General features: G+C 28.1%; 1 protein-coding gene across 1 annotated transcript in view; it reads left to right on the top strand.

The window, feature by feature from the left end:
* Nucleotides 1–20,895, top strand: part of LOC107446646 (uncharacterized) — a 222,840-nt gene that overhangs the window by 176,685 nt on the left and 25,260 nt on the right. Inside the window, exons 14-18 of the mRNA XM_016061338.4 lie at nt 690–813; nt 6,130–6,278; nt 7,498–7,701; nt 11,013–11,111; nt 13,759–15,580. Of these exons, the coding sequence (XP_015916824.3) occupies nt 690–813; nt 6,130–6,278; nt 7,498–7,701; nt 11,013–11,111; nt 13,759–15,580 (2,398 nt within the window). The remainder of the gene's footprint in view (nt 1–689; nt 814–6,129; nt 6,279–7,497; nt 7,702–11,012; nt 11,112–13,758; nt 15,581–20,895) is intronic.

Below are 20,895 nucleotides of genomic sequence, written 5' to 3'. Positions count from 1 at the left end.
ATCATTAGGATTTCGAATTGCATAGCCGAAAATATCATCGTATGCCGGTAGGGGCTCTTTCCTATTATAGACTGGCTGCCCTTACACATACAGCCCTTACGTAAGAGCAGACTCTAGTCTATGATATATAATATCCCCAAACAGCGAATGATGACATTTCCGGCTAAGGTTTGGTATGCAATTCTCAATTCTTATGATGCGTCTTATAAGATTTGAAGATAAACTATGAATGCTTTTTCTTATTTTTAATGAAATGCTCAACTCGCCGTTCACATAAATGATTTGCGTCATACTAAATTTCTAACCTAGTAATGTTGGAAAATTTCAAACGTGTTGAACCGCAGTATCGTACAACTTTGCAACAACTTTAATACGTTGTTAAATTAAACCATATTACTGTACTTTCCAAATTTGATTACATTACTATTCAACTTGAACGTAGACTTGATTGAATCACTTTAGCAAGGTTGTATCAAGTTTACACCTTATAAGGATTCAAGTTACTAATATTATGGTCCATAATAGAAAAATTTTACTGAAAGTATGTATTTATATTTGCTATTTTTTTATTAATTATAACTCGTCTATCACTGAAATGTTCATTTTTTTTCAGATTCTTAATGTTAAACTTTTACTTAAATTTGCTATTTTTTGCTAATATTAATTACGCGTCCTTTATTTTTTTTCAGCATGGGAGGACGCCTGATTATTATAAAACTCACCTTATAACTATGCCAAATAAAGGAATAATGAAGAACCGACCTGCAGGTGGTAGAGGAACTGAAACACTAAATCGCTTTAGTAGGCATGGTGGTATGTAATGATTAAATAACTTTTTACAGTAGTTTTATAAACTGAATTTTTTTCTGCTCCAGCTGTTAATGAGATATTTCACACAAAAAGCATATTGCCAAAATCAGTTATAAAAATAAATCTTCTCTTATTCACTATATTTTTTCATGGAACCTTAATTATGTGTAAGAAAACTATATAGTTTTACCCAGGTTTTTAAAAAAAAAAATTCAAAATTTTGGAGTCAGAATATATAAAACTGAAAAAAGGTCTTATCACTTCTTTCTTTCATTTTTGTTATCTTTAGATATGTTATGTAATCTAAAAGAATGGGGTACATTTTATAATACGTAGAATAAAGTGAAAAAAAACGTAAATAAAGCACAAATCAAGCACAGAAATGGACATACTATAGTTTCGGTTCTCTAAACAAGAACCATCCTCAATTTTTAAGCACCAAAATATAGTTTCATTAACGAGATCTACGTCTCAACGCACCAAACGAAAATAATTTTTCTTTGCTGTTTAAATACTAATTAAGGTTCTTAATTAGAGAACTGAAACTATAGCATCTCCATTTTTGTACTTGATTTGTGCTTTATTCACGTTATTTTATACTTAAGCACATTATGTTTTAGCTAATTCTTTCATCACACAGGACACAAAATCATTAATTTTTTACGCATATTTTACTTATAGTATGTCTAGCGCTCCCTTAAGACCGCCCTTAATGCGTATTTTTAGAATCCTCATCAGAAAAGAAAACAGAAAAGAATACACATTGGGGGTCACAAATTAATGTTTAAACGGGTAAAAAACGAAATTTGCAATTAAAATGACAAATTATTTAGCAGGAAGGTGAATTTAAGTAATATTATATTAAGTTTAATTAAAGGTACTTAACTTGAAGATTTTTCTAATAATCGTCTTTCACATCCTCTTTGTTTTCTCACGCAATCAAACATGTTTCGTTGTTTATTACTCCCGTCTCCTGTACCGTGATTTTTCAAACTTCGATAGCCTTTATTGTTCTTACTTGCTTACATATTATTTTGTGGCACCCACAAGGGCATGCTTTTTTTTTATTCGTGATAAGGTTTCTAAAAATACATATAAAGGGTAGTTTTTATGAAACATCCTGTATTTCCCGGCATTCGAGTGCAAGGTTTGAACTTAATTTAAGCAAGATAAAAATTTTTGAATGAAAAATCGATTGCAACTTTTAACAAGTAAATAGCTACGATCGGAACATTTTACATTTTCCTTTTTCGTAGTTAAACAGATATTTAATGAAAAATATATTCAAAATTCATGAAAAGAGTTCTATGATTGCATTGATATTTTTTACAGAACAAATTTCGTTATCAGTTTTTTATTAATTTGTTAAAGTTTATGTAGGAGTTAACTTTTTAATTAAATAACTTCCACTCCCAAAATAATAAACCTTTTTTATCAAGGTACTCTATTTCTTTTTGAAAAGAAGAGAAAAAAAACAGTTTGTAATAAAGATCTAAGCATATTTAATACATTCATTGTTTACTTAAAACTTTTTATCTCTTAGGATGAAACTGATACTTTTACTTCTTTTTTTATTTTTAAATAGACATTATTAATTTAGAATAAAAACTGCTGGGAATATTCAATAACTTTAACAAAGCGGAAAAGCTTCATTTTCAACAATCATGCATCAAAAGCAAAAAATAAAATATTTTATTCAATTAAAAACAAATGCTACTTGTTTATGAACCAAGAGATTTTTTTAAGTTGATTGAATTCATTCGTTGTTCTGGAATCTTATTCATAATGTGCATTTTCCCATTTTTTTTTATCATCAATACATGAATTATTAGTTTTGGTTAATGAGAGGAAATTTCAGAATTGCAATTATTTCTCCTTATGTAACACAAACGCGTGGTTAGTTCCATCAAAAAGTCCTCCAAGAAGGCAAATTCCTACCAATACTTGATCCAGGAGTTCCCTTGTCTTCTGGATTGGGTTCAAAATTACAAGGCTACGGAGTTGAACATTAGTAGTCGTAAACCCAAAAATTGGGTTGGCTGTTCAACGACGGTAATAAAATAAAATAAAATAGTACGAGCAACTTACTGAGAGAATTTTTAAACAGTAAATATTTCTCAAAAAGTGGTTTTCTTATTTGAATTAATAAAGATAATGTTATTAAGATTACAATATTATTTTGTAGCTTTTATTAGGGAGAGCATATATAAAGAAAACAAAAGTATCTAATGATGTAGTCTAAAAACACTAAAAAGCTATCATTATTTTCTGGGATATTTATTAGAAAAATTTAAATTTAATTCTGTTGAATACATATGAGATTTTAAATTGCATTAACACTCAAATCATAGTTCTGAAAAATATTTTAACCCGATAGTTAGTACGAATAGCTTTTTAACTTACGACACAAATTTTTGATTAGTAAATATTTGCTTAACTTTTTAGAAGAGTGTTTCTTTTTATTTAGAATAAAATAGAAAAAATTAGTACGATTGCATGATTTTGTAGTTTTTACTATTCCCGTAAGAGTAGACTATACACTATAAAGAGAGTCTGAATGCAAATAGCAAGACAACATGTAATCAAGCAAATTTAGAAATTTCAGTATAATCATAACTAAAACATTCTTACGTTTAATTCCGAAAATACATACAAAAACCATAATTATGGTACAGTTCCATTTTGAGGGCCTTAAAATTCCTATTACAACAGAAGCTATGCCGTAAAAAATTTCATATAAATTTACGGTATAAAGTACTTGTACTTTGGGGGCATCATTCTTTAAAATCCATTTTCACCATAAAATATTATACCTGATTTTTATAATATTTATTTATTTATAAAGATTCAGTGATTTTACGGTAATTATATTATTTTATAACCGTCGCTGTCACAAAATTATTTTATTTTGTAACAGCCGATCAAATATTGAGTTTACGATTACTAATGTTTAACTCCGTAGCCTTGTAATTTTAAACCCAATCAAAAGCACAAAGGGACCCCTGGATCAAGTATTGGGAGAAATTAGTTTTCGTGGAGGACTTTTTTGGTGGAACTAATCTGCATTTACGTAACATGGAGAGGAAAACCATAAAAACTTCCCATGGTTAGCCTGACGGCAAGTGGACTCTAACCCATGATCCGTCTACCACTGATGATATTTTAAGACACACTGTGGTCGTTGTGAGTCAGGTGTGGAATTCGAACCGACCAGCCATCGCTGGGATTCAAACCCGAGTCACTTCTTTGAAAAGCCAACGCTCTATCCCCTCAACTACCACGGCTTTACGGTAATTATTACTATAAAAACTACATTTTATAAAACTTTTTGTTTCGTAACATATTCCGCTAAACATTGATTTTATAGTAAAAATCCCGGCAGCCTGAATACTGGTACTTTTTACAGTAATTCGATCCGGAATTTTCAAAGAATATATCAGGTACCTATATTAGTAAAAAAGGTACATATTATCATTAATAATTAGACATGACTGGTGTCAGTAATAGTTTGGAAACTTTTCGCATCCCTTCGAAATAAAATAGTTCCAAAATTATTAAAAATAACTTATATTAGAAAAAGTAAAACTCAGTTGCATTTAAATATATATTAATTTCAAACTGGGGGGGGGGGGCATTAATATTCAAATCAAACTTAGGAAATTATTTTAATATGAGAATTAGTACATATAACTTATTTATTTACCAGTTAAATTTTAAATAATTTTTAATTCTCATAAAACAATAGTAGTGTGTTTAGAGTAATGTAATTTTTTTTAATCCAACGAAGCTATTTTGAAGAGTCTACTATTATAGGGAGAACAGACTATAAGACAGTGAGGAAGCAATTTGACAAGAGGAAGTCATTGTGCAAGTTTAGATTTATGCAATTGATCCGAATTCCCTTTCGACATACAACAACTCTTGTCTAGATTAAATTAATTAAGTGAAAGACCTTAACAGAGTTAAGACATGAAATGCTTTGCACTGTCACATTATCTCTACAAATTAAACCTACTCAAGTGTCTCGAGAATGCAATCAAATAAATTTTTTTATTAGCCTTCTTAAAGATAAGTCAATTCATTTAATAATACTAAAAGATAATTGAAATTAAATTTGATTAAATATTTATTCAAATCTCTGCTATTCATTCCGGAAAGCATGATTTCAAAAGGTTGGTTTTAATTGCTTTGCACACATGGCCAAATAAATTCAGGTAGAACAAAATATATCAGAAACATAAAAATGTATAGTAATATATACAGTAGTACAGACTTATGTATGTTTATAAAATGAATTTTATGGATAATGAACCCAAAGTGTTCGTAATTTACATCGTAATTTGATCTGGAATTTTTTTCACTGCATGAGTAATGTTTTTATTTAAATTTTTAGTGGACATTAAATAAAGAGATCGTTTTAAAATATTGTATCAAATCAGCTATCTAGAGCTTCTCTCAAAACTACTGCAACTAAAAATGCAATTTAAATAAATTTTTCAAAAATGAACATATAAAACAAAGTAAAAAATTGCTAGAATTTTAAGTCAAATATAAGCTATTTGCAATTAAGCTAACAGTATCTCCAGAAATGTGAAACCCTTCCAGAAACTCCAGTTTGGATTTTGATCAAAAATCTGAACAATGGACTTAATTGTGAATTTCATTACTTGTTTTCAGTTATGACAAACTAGGTGTTCCATAAAAACCGGATTTATTTATTTATTTATATATTTTGAATATTCATCAAAAATAAACTTAAAAGTATCACATTCGCTATCGTAAATTAAGATTTAATCCAGGAATAAACAAAAATCTATTGAGATATGAAAGTTTACAGTACGAAAAGGTGAATGCAATAAACATTAAAATCGATTTAAATGGAGGTTGAGACCTGGATGTGTTTCCAATTATTATTTTTCAATCCTGCAAGCAAACCTGTCTTTTTGCTTACTACATTCGCTTTCCCGAACTCAGATTTGTCACATTTTTCTCCTGCCAATTATTATATCTGTGCGGTTTAATATGTGTATTTTTTGTGTTCAGTTTTGATAAAGATTCTAAAAATAAAGATTAAGGGCAGTCTTTACGGAACCCCCTGTTACATAATTTAGATTGACCTGAAAAATATTCTTTTATTTTCTCAAAAAGTCATTAAGAACCTTTTAAGACAAAATATTAGATTATACAACTGGATTTTTTGTTGGAAAAAAAAGAGAAACCTACCTATTTTTTATTATTTATTTTAAAATAGGTGTTTCAGTAAATAATGTATGCTTTCTGAATTCTCCTGAGTATTTTATAAATTTATGTTTGTTTCAGTCCTTGAAAGAATGACTGCTGCTCTTCAACGAGGAGATGTTGAACTACTTCAAGAACTAGTACTTGAAGGACATGGTAAACACTTATTAGGAAAAACTTCCTGGCATGATGATGTCAAAAACTTTCTCAAAGAGCTTCCTTTATATTTGGTAAATATCAACTTTTCGATGAACGAGAAAAAAAATTAGAATCTTTTATTAAACACTAAAATATTTATTTATACGGTTTAATTTAAGGGCATAGCTTGGAGGTTATAAGGATTAACTTTATATCGTTCATTTATTTTTTATGTTGCTAGTTTAGATCAAGACAATTGAATTCTGAAATAAGTATGGAAATGTTTAAGAGCGTGTGCTTTACCTTGAATTAATTTCAAGTCTTAATTTTTTATTCTGAAAGTAAAAATTTAAATAGCAGGTATTTGCGCATTTTTCCATAAATATATTCTTTGTGAGCATATGCTTTTGAAAACAAGCTGAAGGAATGGAAAATGTGTCAAAAATTGAATCCATTCGTACCTTGGATCACTATGCCCTGTACCATTAGCATTTTATGCTACTAATAAGATAACATTAATTTTTTTAAAATTTGTTATTTTTGAATTTGGATATCGATGCAACTAAAACTTATTTTTTAAAAAGTCTGAAAAAGCTAAAATGAATCTAATTAATCATAAAGGTTTTACTGAAAAATATTTTATTGGAATATTTCAAAAAGTGTAGTTGTACTAAAAGCATAAAATATTTATACATTCTGCTTGTGAAAAAGATCACAGCGAAATATATTTCAGGTGAGTTCAGACCATAACATCCATAAATCAAAATTAAACATTTCTAAACTAAACATTTCAGAATGCTGTTATTCAAAACATTTCAAATTGCCATGTTTTGTTTCATAGTAGTTTAGTAAATAATGTATTATTTTTCTCCTTTGAACAGAAAATTCTGTTTTGAATAATAAAGTATTGCAAAACATTTGACTAAAAAATATTTTTTGCAAGAGGGACTACATAGAATCAGCTAGCAGCCATAACAGAAATTTAAATAAAAACATATATTTAAAAACTTTTCGTTTCCGTTTTCTGTGAATTTTGTAAGCTAAGATATTATGATCCTTATAAAGTTATTTTATCTTAATTATTTTAATTTGTGATCAAAAAGAAAAATAATGTGCTTCGAATGATTTGTGCTATTTATATTGATGTAAAATCATTATCTTGTCTAAAGTTAAATGAAAAGTCATGAATTACTTATTCATATTAAAAGTATTTAAAGTCAGTTAGAGTAACATTATATTCTTAATGTTCGATTAAGATTATTAAATATATTCGAAATTTCAGTAAACAAATGTATTTTTTTTGTATTTTAGAATAGTATCCAGTCTTTTCGAGAGTCTATCAAAAGTAATGACCTGGAACAACTTAAGACAATACTCAGTAAAAATGAAAATCTAATGCGAGCTAAAGATGAATCGGGAGCTTTTCCTATTCACCTTGCTGCAAGTGTTGGGTCTTCTGATGTTCTTGAACATTTTGCCAAAAATTATCCAACTCACCTTAATATTAAGGATTCTGTAAGTTAATTCATTGCTTAAGAAAATTTTTTGAAGAGATAAGCAAGGTTGGATTTTTGATTCTGTTGAAATTTTCAGGATACTTAGAACTATTAGATATTTGTTTATTTTATGTTTGCAAAAAATATTTTTTACAAGGTTTATGGGGGAAAAACTGGAGAACCTCTGGAGTTTTGAGATAAAAACGTCGATTTGTATGTGGTGATACTTTTTGTGAAATATGTGAACCACGGCTTTGACTATTATTTTATGACTGAAATTTGGTTGAAATGGAGCCTTAAGTAAAGTAAAAATGGAATCAATTTACGGATAAGTGGTTATTGATTCATTTTTTCTATTAGGCTACGAGTAAGCACCTTTGATTCGATCAATGCAATCTAATCCACCACAAAATTTGTAAACTATAAATCATTTGTGGTTGTCCCCCTCTTATAAGGTTTTCGGTACAGAATGGTGGCTCAGACGGTGTTAAGACCACCCCTAGGGTCGTCAAAGAGGGAGGCAAGAATTGATAAATTTAAGCAGAATTAGAATGCAGATATCCTTATCTTTAAATTTGTTTTGTGGAATTTAAAGTTTTTTTCGATTTGTTTTTGTCGGGGGAAGGAGCGAACATGGCTGAGAAGGACCGAAAAAAGTGTGTGCTAGCAACCTAATATGGCCATAAATTTTGAGGCCCGTAACTGAGTAACTGAATGCAGAAATCGTCACACGTAGAAAATGTCACCATTCACGTTCTGCTAAATTAAATTAAAGTTTTTTTAAATTACAGTGTTGTATAGTAATGACATTTCTGGTAAAAAAAAGAGCATAATTCCGGTTAATAAATAATTGAATATACGGTATTTTAACTTTTACGTTCATATTGGGACGTTTTACTGGAAATTCTGCATTTTAAAATTATGGTTCTTGTTACCACACAATTGGTAAAAAATACAAAACTGAAAAGTAAATTTAACCGAATAAAAATGGTATTTTCCATACTCTAAGGTATCATGATAAAATTTTTAAACTTTACCTAATTTACCAAATTTTATCTCATTTTATAAAACTATATTTCATTGTTAATTTCATCAAAACCATTACCAAAGTGATTCGGTAAAAATTACTGAGTTCTTTGGTATTCCCATTGAGCCAGAAACACGGTAAATTATAATATATTCTGGTAGTTTTGATCATATTTTTTCTCTCAGTGTTGATAAAAAGAAGTCCGAAAAGCTGTAAATTCTTCTAAAAATTGGATTTAGAGACGCAGTATGAATAGCTGAAGTTTACACCTTGGAGATAAACTCTAAAGTTTAGTAAGGGAGTGGGGGCAAAGCATTTTTGCTTTTATCTAGGCAAGCTATGTAATTTTTCCAATTTTATTTTTTACGATGAAACGAATGAAATCACGCGCAAGTAAATATATCTAGTAATCAAGAAATTATTCATTTTTTATGAAGAAAAAGGGAAACATAGCAAATTCTGACACATATTTATGCTCCTGACATTGATATCCAGGCAAGTGAGGCATTGATTCCGATGTTTTCACTAACAATTTAAAAGGTTATAAAAGATTTAATAAGACAAATGCAAAAAAACATATAGTGATATTTTAATATATAAATCTTTTATAACTAATAAGATGGCGAAACTGGAACTACGTCTACTACCCTAATTTTGCTGAATTAAATACAAAAATGAGAAAATCTTCAGCATGCATCGAATCATCTAATAATTCCAACTGACTTTATAGCTTATCATAACACTTTCAACACCTTTTATATATTACTCCATCATGTTTTATCGTGTTTTTGGTCTATATTGTATTGTAAATAAATACGGGGAACCCGATGTTGTTCTATTTGAGCCTGAATGATAATGGCACATTGAAAACGTTCATTGTTATATGCTCGTTAAACAGAAACGTTTCTAATGACCCAAGGATGTTTCTAAATTGCTTGCCAAGAATCAAATGACACAGAGGACTGTTCTGTAATGTCTTTAAATGTTGAATAACAATCACTAAATTGCAAATCTCGGATGTGATATACATATTCCTGATTAGTTGAAGCGAATAGACACTTAGAGCTTGGATAGTCAATAATACACAAAAAGTATGGTTAAAACTATCAGAAAATGGTAAAATTTACCGTGCTTTTGACTCTATAGGAACACCAAAAATCCTGGTATTTTTTACTGTAGCGATTTAGTAATGATTTTGGTAAAAGTAACAATAAATTATGGTTTTATGATAGGTTATAAAATTTGGTAATTTGTCATGATACATTTGAGAATGATAAAAATCATTTATTCGGTTAAAATTAAATTTCAGTTTATGTATTTTTGACTATATAAGTGTTAATAAGAAAAATAATTCTAAAAATCAAAATTTTCGGTAAACTGTTACCATTTGAAAGAAAAATTGTCAAATGAATGATTTAAACTCCGTATATTTTGGTTTTTATTATCAGAATTATGTTTTTTTTTTTTTACCAGAGATGTCCTTACCGCGCAATACAGTAATTTTATTAGACCGTGTTTTGCTTTCAGATTCTGTATTTTGAAACATGTTATACTATTTAAAAACTTTAAATAAACCTCTTTTGCTGTTTTTGAAACATTTCATTAGCGTTTATTGCGGATTTAACTACAGAATTCGAGCCAGGAGATGGACGCTTTTTGTTGAATTTCATTAACAATTTGTTATACCTTTGAACTAATTATAAAAACTGCTTTTAGCTAATGAAAAAACAATTCAATTTATATATATATACATAGATATATATATATATATATATATATATATATATATATATATATATATATATATATATATATATATATATATATATATATATATATATATATATATATATATATATATATATATATATATATATATATATATATATATATATATATATATATATATATATATATATATATATATATATATATATATATATATATATATATATATATATATATATATATATATATATATATATATATATATATATATATATATATATATATATATATATATATATATATATATATATATATATATATATATATATATACATAAATGCATTTTAAACAAAATATTCCTAATGCTTTTCCCCATTTCATTGCTTGTATATAGTTTAATACTTTATTATATATAGAATAATTGAAACCTAGAACTACGTACTGAATTTAAAGAGAGGGTTTAATCTTTAAGACTTGACATTAAAATTTCAAATTGTTCCCTTCAAATCTCTTTCAATTCTGACAGAACTGATCAATGACTTAGTTGAAACTATATATTTTTTATTTTATTTAAGGGAGGCCGGACTGCACTTCATATAGTAAGCCAAAAAGGAAATCATACACTGCACAAACTACTCAAAGAAGCCGGTGCCAACTCTAAAATCCTTGATTTGGTAAGTTTGTAATTAAAAACTATATTTTGCACCCATACAGTTATGCTTAGTTGAGAAAGGAAGTATGCAAGACATATTTTTGACATCAAGTTCATTATTTTAAATTTTCAAAAACTAATATAAAAATGTATAATTTCAACTCTTTATTGTGGTAATTGGTGATTATTTAAATTATTGATAAAAAATGAATAAAATTTTTGCAAGCAAATGCTTCTTATTTCAAGCAGTATTTAAATATAAAACTACTTAAACCTGTCCCAAAAATAAGTGAAAAATGACACAGCTAACTGAAACAATTGAAAACAAATAAAACAAAAAAACGTGAGATTAACACAGAAAATTAAGAAAATAAAAAAAAACAAAGAAAAAATATAAAAAAAATTAGGAAAAAAATTAAATAAAAAGCCAGAACACAAAATAACGAAAATATATATTTTCACCATCAGCTCGCACAATTATATCCATACAAACTAGAGTGCTTTCCAGTATTGAATTAATACAGTTAAAGCAAAATATATCAATACAATAGTGTGAGGAGAACAAAAATAAATTTAATTTTTCATTCTATTTTTTTAAAATGTGTTATTTTTAAAAGGACTTCTTCTTTTGAGGATTTTAACCTTTTCGTTGAGACAAAAAGTCTTTCTTACAAGACAATTTAAATAATTATAATTAAAAATAAAACGACTATTAATTACGGAGATTTATGAGATGAGTAATATTTTACTTTATTAAATTTCATAAAACTTTTATTTTCATCGGGTTCTGAGTAAATAACCAAATGTAAATAAAATGAACAATGAAAAGAAAGCAAATATAATGAAAATACAATTTTAAATACATTTCAAACATAAAAAATTATTCTACATGAAATTAAATATTTAAATATCAATACTCTTAAGTTTCATTTAATAACCTATCTCTTTTAAGAGATCCTTTTACTTAATAACACAAAAAGATTATTTTTTTTATTCCTTGTAAACTCTTCGATTGTAAGAAGTATAAGCTCTGTTAACAAAGCTGCACTTACTGTTTCTACCAGCTTTTAGCTACTGTTTCTTTTCTCATCGGTTGATTCCCTCATGAGTTTCTTACTTGCCGGCATTGAGTAAATTGAATTAACAAAGTGGATATAAAGCTATTTTTCGTTTATCAACGCGTAGGGAGAAAGTGTTAGGCAAAAGAAAAATAACTACAGTAGTTTTACTTGCTGCTTAATATGTCTATATGATATTTACTAAACATTAACTTATTTCTATGCAGTATTTTTCTTTACCTAGTTTTAAAATATAATTTAAAAATTATTCAGGAAAATTAGGAAATTCTTAAAAACAAAAATATTTTAATATCTATTACGTAAGTCGCTTGAAGGAACATATATATATATATATATATATATATATATATATATATATATATATATATATATATATATATATATATATATATATATATATATATATATATATATAAAGGACATATTTTTAACTAATAGCTATTTATTAAGTTATAAATTGTTCAATACTTTCGAACTATTGAAGATATGGAATTAATGGTTTTCGGGAAAATGTCCTTTTAAAAAAAGAAATTTTTTTTTCAACGCAAAAGAAGTTTTTGCAATAAAATACATTATTTAGATTTTATTTTGTTAGGAACCTACTCAAATAACTGAATGGATTTATATAAAAATATTATGCAAAAAAATAATAATGACTTAAATGAATTTGTAAAATTTTTTTTATTTATTAAAATATAAAACCGGTTGAGTTAATAGGTGTAAAAACCTTTTCTACATAGAAGTTTGACTGTTTAGCAGACTTTATAAAGTGTAAAAATTGCCATCCTGTTCGCAATTAAATTCTTTTAAAAGAAAGTACTAACTTTTAATTTTTTAAAATATTGAATGAACACAAACGATAAGAATCAGTTAGATTTACAAGTGTTTAAACTGATTTCTTCAAAACATATCAGCGATAATTAAATCTTATAATTAGATGATCATCCCCTTTTTTCCTTCTTAATGAACACTGTATATTGCTATTTGTTTTAATATATTTTTCTAGGTATGTTTTAATCAGCTAATTTTCAGTGAATGTTTTATTTCTAATAATAATTTTAGACATTTTGTTAACTTGTATTGATTTTATTAAGTATAGTAAAAAATAAAGCAGCTAACATCGCATTTAAGAAACTTTAAGTCTCAATAGAAGCAAGCGGCTTCCTGTATTGAGCCAATGCCCCTTATATTTATTTTTATAAAATATACTTACAATTTTATAATTGTGATGTTTATGGCTAGATATAAGCTGTTTATTTAGACATAGTTGAAAGAGTAATAATTAAAGTATTATTTATCAGTAGAAAGTACAAATTACTTCAACACGAACAAAACTGTTTGGCAATTTTAATGAAAAATTTGCATTATATATATATATATATATATATATATATCATACATAAACACTTAACTATATAAAGTTATTATTTCAGCGCTTTACTAGTTTAATGAAGCTAAAACTGTTCATAATAGCTATGTGACACTATTTTACTTTAATTGAGTTATGACCCTTTTTTTACTACTGTCGAACTGTTTTCAATAATTATTCACCAATTATATATATTTTATTAATGTACTGTTCATTTACAGAAAGGACGATCAGCTGACTTTTATCTTCAATCTCATAAATCTGACATGAAAATTAATGGTGATATATATAAAATTTCTCCAAACACTAGTTCAGACAGCATGTACTCTAATTCAAGTTCAGAGGGAAAATATAAGAAATCATCCAAATACACAAGAAGGAAAAATTCCATATTCTTTCAAAATGCAAAAAATAAAACTGGTGTTGTATCTGAGGTTTCTGAAGATACTGACCTTCAGGTCAATCCAGAATCCAGAGAAAATGAAACAGAATCAGGTGAAGTTAGAGAGTCAAGAGAGTCATCAAATGATGACCTTGATGATTCAGCAAACTGTTCGGAAGATAAATTAAGTGATAGTGATGAAAAAGATGCTATTGAGGAAGAGGAAACGAATGAAAGTGTACACAATGATATTAAGGAAGAAAATGACGAAGACGCTGGTGTAGAAGCGGATTTAATTGAATCAAATGAAGATGAAGCAGCTGTTGAGGAAGTAGAGACCCAAACTCAGGAAGAAGAAAGCGTTGACGAAACTACAGCAAATGAATTAAGTGCCGATCCTACTGAAAATCCCGAAAAAGAGGAGGAAGATATAGAAACAACTGAAGATAATGTTGCAGAATCAGACGATGTAAAGGAACCTGAAGAAAAATCGGAAAATGCAACAGAAATTGATGGAAATGAGGAAGAAAATAAAGGTGAAGATGACAATGAAAACAAAGAGGATGATTCAGAAAATACTAAAGATAACGAGGAAGACAAAGTTGAAGACTCAGAAAATGTCGCAGAAAATCAAGACGAAGAAAAGGACGAAAGTGTTGAAATAGATAAAGACGAAAATGAAGCAGAAGATGCTGTGGGAAACGTTGAAGCAAACGAAGAAGAAGCAGAGGTGCAAACAGAAGAAACTGCCGAGAATGTTGTACAAACTGGCAACGATGAAGAAGAAAATATTGACAAACCTGCTGATACTGAAGTTGAAGAGCATGAGAACATTGAAGAAAATGCTGATGAGGATCCCATTCCAGAAGAAAGCACGGAGGCATCATCGAAAAACTTTGAAGTCATCACTGTTGCTGAAGTAGGAAGTGGTAATCCAGATAATGCTGAAAATATTGAAGAATCTGAGGAAAAAGAAGATGAAAGTAAAGATGGGGAAGAAAATAATGAAGATGAAGAACCTAAAGTTGAGGAAGAGCATAAAGAAGACGAGGAAACTAAAGATGAGGAAGAACATAAAGAAGACGAGGAAGAACATAAAGAAGACGAGGAAACTAAAGATGAGGAGGAAAATAATGCCGATACTGAAAATAAAGACATTAATGAAAATATTGAGGCAAACGTGGATAAAAATGAGGAGCAAGAGGCTTCAAATGAAGAAACAATAGATCAAACCTGCTCAGCTAAAGAAGAAAATGAGAACATGGAAAATAATGATACCGATAATGTTGTAAATGAAAATACGACTGAAGGAGAAACTGCCCCAGACACCCAAGAAATTACAGAAGACGTTCTCGAAGAAAATCCCTCAGAAAATCAAGAAGCAGTAGAAAATACACCAAGTGAAGAAAAAGAAGAAAATGAAAAAATAGAAGAAAATGAAGCGACCGAGGAAAACAATGAGCTTGATACAAATAATGATTCTGAAGCGAAAGACATTAAAGAAGAAGAAAACACGAAAGAGGAAGAACATAAAGAAGAACCGAACGTGGATTTGCAAAGTAATGAAAACACGGATGAACAATCTGAAAATGCCACTGAAACAGAACAAAATAATAGTGAAACCACAGATAAAAATCCAAGGGAGGGATCCCATCAGACAAGTAAGTCATGTCTTTTGTTCAGAAGTTTTTTTTTTTCGTGGAAGTGCAAATACAAATAAATACTTATTGAGAAGTATACTGTTTAGTTTAGTTTTAGTGAAAATTAGGATTATATAAAGGGGATTTTGTGCTTCACTAATAAAAGAGAGGTTATATTTTTGTAACAATTTGTTATTTTACACAGTTTTTAATAAGACTAATCAAACAATTTTATAAAGCAAATTTTTAAAACCGAACCAATTTATATGATTTGCTATGTAAATGTCCTCATTTTTTTATTATTGAAAAAATAACCTTATTAATAAAGTTATACAAGTGTATATTAAAATGAAATTTAATTTAAATTTTCTTACACATTAAACTTTTAAGTCTGTTTCTCAAAACATTAATCATATACACAGGGAATCTTATCTCGGATCCATTATTTTTTAAGGTAATTCTCATTTTAGATTCTACAATTATTGTTTAAAAATAATAAGAAGTACAGAAGTAAAAATATTGCACTCAGAAGTAAATGCTTTTGAGTGTAAAAGCTTTCAAATTTTTCAATTATGAAAAAAAATATCTTTAAGAATCAGGTTTTAAAAATCAGGCTAGAAATTGTTTCTAACAGCATGAACAGATGCTAGAGTTTTTACTTGTCAGACAGATCCTGCTGATGACATATAGTCTATGTACTTATACTACTCGTGTTTTGATTTTATACTGTATTTTCTAACCAAGTGTTAATCAATAAGTTGTATTAAACCTATTGTTTTTGACAAATTTCGTATCTTGAAACAAATGAAAGTAATTTCCACAATTTGATAAAATTTTTACTTGGGACATTTTTGAAAAAATGGTTTCGTCAAAAAAGAGGAAAGTTTTGCGAAATTTAAACTTTCATTTTTTACAGCGAAAAACAAAAGCCTGCACAAAAGCACCACATGTTTTGAAATCAGTTGTTATGACATTAGTAGGGCAATTAGTAGGATAGTAGGTCACATAATACGTCATTAGTAGGACACAGAATACTAATTGCAAATAATTGTAAGCAATAGGTCTGTGAAACAATAGTAATCTGTACCCACCACTCTATAAAATCCTTTTAATGTGCAATCACCTATTATTTAATTTTTCAGGTCATAGATTCTTATACGTCTTTTTTATTTGTTTTTAATTTTTTCAAGAATTTTGTAAAAATCAAGTATTTATTATTTGTGTTGTGCGATCAAGTTATGTGAGTAATACGCGGAGAAAAATTTCTGGAAAAATGACCGTATTGTATGGTAATGACATTTCTGGTAAAAGAAGGCATAATTCTAGTTAATAAAATCTAAATATACTGCATTTAAGCCATTTAGTTGGTAATTTTTCCGTTTATATGATAAAACTTACTTGTTTATTCTCTTCATGCCGAACTGGCACATAAGGCCTCGAGTCTTTTTCTCCACACACTCCTGTCTTTGGCTAGGCAGCGTGCTTCTTCCCATCTAGTTAATCATGCTCTATTAAGATCTTCCCTAATGCATCTTTGCCATGCAAGTCTCGGTCTTCCTCTTTTTCTCTTTCCGTCAGGTGCCCATGAGCTTCCAACATTTGCAAGATTGTTTCTATCTCTTCTTGGTATATGCCCGAGCCATCTCCATCTTCGTTTTAAATTTTTTTCATTTACAGATGGGATATTAGTTTTTGTTAAAAGGTCTTTATTTGTTATACTATTGGGACAGAAGATTTTCTATATTATTTTTAAGCATCTATTTTGAAAAGAAAAAGCATAATTCTGGTTAATAAAATCTAAATATAGCGTATTTAAATCATTCAGTTGGTAATTTTTCTGTTCTTATGGTAATAGTTCACTGGAAATTATGATCACTAACTTACTGTAATCATAAGTTAAAATAAACTAAAAGAAAAATGTTTGAGTTAATTGCTACAGTCCTCAAATTAGTTTCAATTTTATTTCGCTAAAACACAGTTTATCTTTGCATAAAAATTCTCTTAAAGCATTTGATAGTAAGGTTTTAACCATATGTGTCAATAGATACATGCATTTTTAATAATTCAAAAACGTAAAACTTTCATTAGAGAAGGAATTAACTTAAAATTGTTTCCATTCTTACATATAAATTCAGTGGAATTTTTATGAACATAATGCACTAGACCAACAAAGTAAATACCTTAAATACAAATTGCGTAAAAGATTAAACAAGTCGATATTTTATCAATATCTTAATAAATTAGTCGATATCTTAACACTAAAATTATTTAGAAATATTTCTTTGATTGCACAAATTTTAAATATTAATGCAAGTAACTAAGAATTAAATACTTTACGATTTACAAAATTTAACAAACTTAAATTTCACATTATTTATTTGTGAAGAAATTAAATTAAAGCTGTTCCGTTTTTGCGCATTATTTCTCCCCAAATTTTTATCATTGCTGTAATGCACAACATTAACTTAGTACTTTGAGAAAAAAAATATAATCAAAACTATGTGAATATGGTAAAATTTACCATGCAATTTCATTTTTGATAAAAGCGTTAGCACTTAGTATGAAAACTATTCAGAAGCATTTGATTGATTGCTCTGATTTTGAATATTAGTGTCATTAACTGCATTTTTAACAAATCAATAACTTACAATATTTGTAATGAAAGAAATTAACTTTAAACTGTTTCCAGCACTAAGAATAGTTTTCGGTGATTTTTTATCAATATGCACAAAACATGCATTTATGCACAAGACAAATAAAACAAAATATTTGGGAACAAAATGTTTAAAATGATTATAAAAGCCACTTCTTTATTTCAAAAACCCATTTTAACTTGACTCAGTGCGAAATTTACTCATAAGCATTTGATAAATTGCTTTGATTTTAAGTATAAAGGACAATAACTAAAAACTGACAATTTTAATACAGCAATAACGCACATATAATGTTGAAAAAATTGCTATAAACTTATTATTTTTTGGTTGATTTTTATCTACTTAGTAAAGCACAGAACTAATATAATTAAATCCTATAGTGCAAATTCATCGGATGATATTATTTTGAAGACACGTTATTTTATCAAAGACAGTTATTCATTGTGACTTAATAGGTAAAGTGCATAAAAATAAGGCAAAAATGGGTACTTGAATTTTTTGCTTATGTAAGCTTACGCTTGATTGCTTTATTATCTATCTTTATTTTGAAGTTAGTAAAGTTGCTCAGTTATAAAGAAGCGTAAGAAATGAAACTATGTCATTTAATCTTAACAACGGGCCCTGGCAACCACGCTGAGGGTTCAACACGGATCTTTCCTCCCGATCGATAGATGTTTCAAATTTACTATCGAAACTTTAAGGAATTCCTCTTTTTTAAATTCCATACACGATTTTTAATGGCGTAAACTAACAATGTTTGTTATTTAAAAAAGCAAGATTAAGTTGCTATTGAGTTGTTTTTTTATATACCTCAGAAAAAAGTTATTTTTGCAATGATGATAAAATATTCTTTTAACTTAAGATACTTTTAGGAAGAATATTTATAAATTTCGAGAAGTTGTTCGAGTGCAAGTTTTCAGAACTTTAATGCACAAAATATTTTAGTTTATTTTGCTATGTTAATTATTTTATCCCCAATACATACTCGTTCGGTAGATAAGAAAAACTATTTCAATATCTTAAAAACCATTTAAGAAAAACGTATATGCTTATAATTTTTTCGGTTTTTATTGAAGTTAAATTATTAAGTAAAAATATAAATCTAAAGGAATTTTAATTAAACTATACTTTTCTGGTTGTTGTTGTTCATTTACGTCGCACTAGAGCTGCACAATGGGCAATTGGCGGCGGTCTGGGAAACATATCCCTGAGGATGATCCGAAGACATGCCATCACAATTTTGATCCTCTGCAGAGGGGATGGCACCTCCGCTTCGGTAGCCCGACGACATGCACGCGAAGTCGAGCACTTTACGGTAGCACAGTTTAACGAGGACCAATACCGCACACCCTCGGTCCCTACGCAGACTGATCCAAGTGGTCACCGAACCGCACACTGACCGCAGCCAGTGATGCTTGACTTCGGTGATCTGATGGGAACCGCGTCTTAACGATCAGTCCACTGCGGGACTACAATTTTCTGGAAAAAATAAGGGTTTATTAACAATTTTGGAATGCATGCAAGTAATAATAAATTTTAATTCTTTTTATTCTCATTTTGTTTTAAGGCATTTTTATAACACTATCAAAAAAAAGTTTTAATATATATATATATATATATATATATATATATATATATATATATATATTACTAACGGCATGGCACAATGTGGTTAATATAGTGTGCAAGCGTATGGTGCTATTATTGAGGACAATGTTTTAAAAATACATAAAAATGCTGTTTATTCTTCACGATGAGACACCAAATAAGCGTAGATGTAAATTATATTCATAATTTAAAAAACTCTGATTTACATTTTATGACCATAGTATTCACATTATTTATTCATTATTAACACTACGGCTCATTAGGTATAATATATTAGATATATGTGTAATATATTTCTTGTTCATGTTTATTATATTGAAGCTTTACATCAGATAAAAGATGCTTACCAGTCGCAACATCGTATAAATGTTCTACTGAAACAAGAAAAATTTTGCAAAACTCCCAGAAAGCACTGAAATGACATAACGTTGAAGCAGTTTCGTCAAGTATTTGAGAGCAGATTCATCACGTGATTTTATTACTAAATGAATGTCGAAAATAACGAAATAAATCTTGAGGATTGCTGAATCGTCAAAAATCAGTGTTTCTATGAATGAACATCATAATATTCATAATTTACAAATATAAAATTAATTCAGCACAAAAGTATGTCAGTAGGTAGGCCTTATAGTTAGACTCTAAATGGATAGGTGCTTGTCAAAGCACTTTGCAGTAATTAGAAAATAACAATCACGTTTATCTACGAACTTGTTCTTTTCTAACTTTTGGCAAAATGCCCTTAATTTACAGAAGTTTAGATCTACACTTGGGATTACATTGAGCGAGGCAGTCTCAACGCTGTCAGTTTAATCTCTCAATATTCTAATTGCTATGGTTGTTCGTTTATTTCACGTGCTTTAGAGGTTTAACAAAGAATATAAATGAGAATGAAATTTCTCGAAGTAGTTTATTTAATTGATAAAAGGAAAATTAAATGAATTATATAATTCTAAATCTTTTAGTTAAGTCCAAGTGAAAAACTTCTCACAATTAGCGTATTTTTATTTCTTACTCACTTTCCACTTTATATATATATATATATATATATATATATATATATATATATATATATAT

Source organism: Parasteatoda tepidariorum, chromosome 11 (genome assembly GCF_982258835.1).
Source record: "Parasteatoda tepidariorum strain Cologne lab strain chromosome 11, Ptep-v5.0, whole genome shotgun sequence".
NCBI lineage: Eukaryota > Metazoa > Arthropoda > Arachnida > Araneae > Theridiidae > Parasteatoda > Parasteatoda tepidariorum.
The sequence above is the reverse complement of the archived record's forward strand: the minus strand, read 5'-3'. Positions and strand labels throughout refer to the sequence as shown.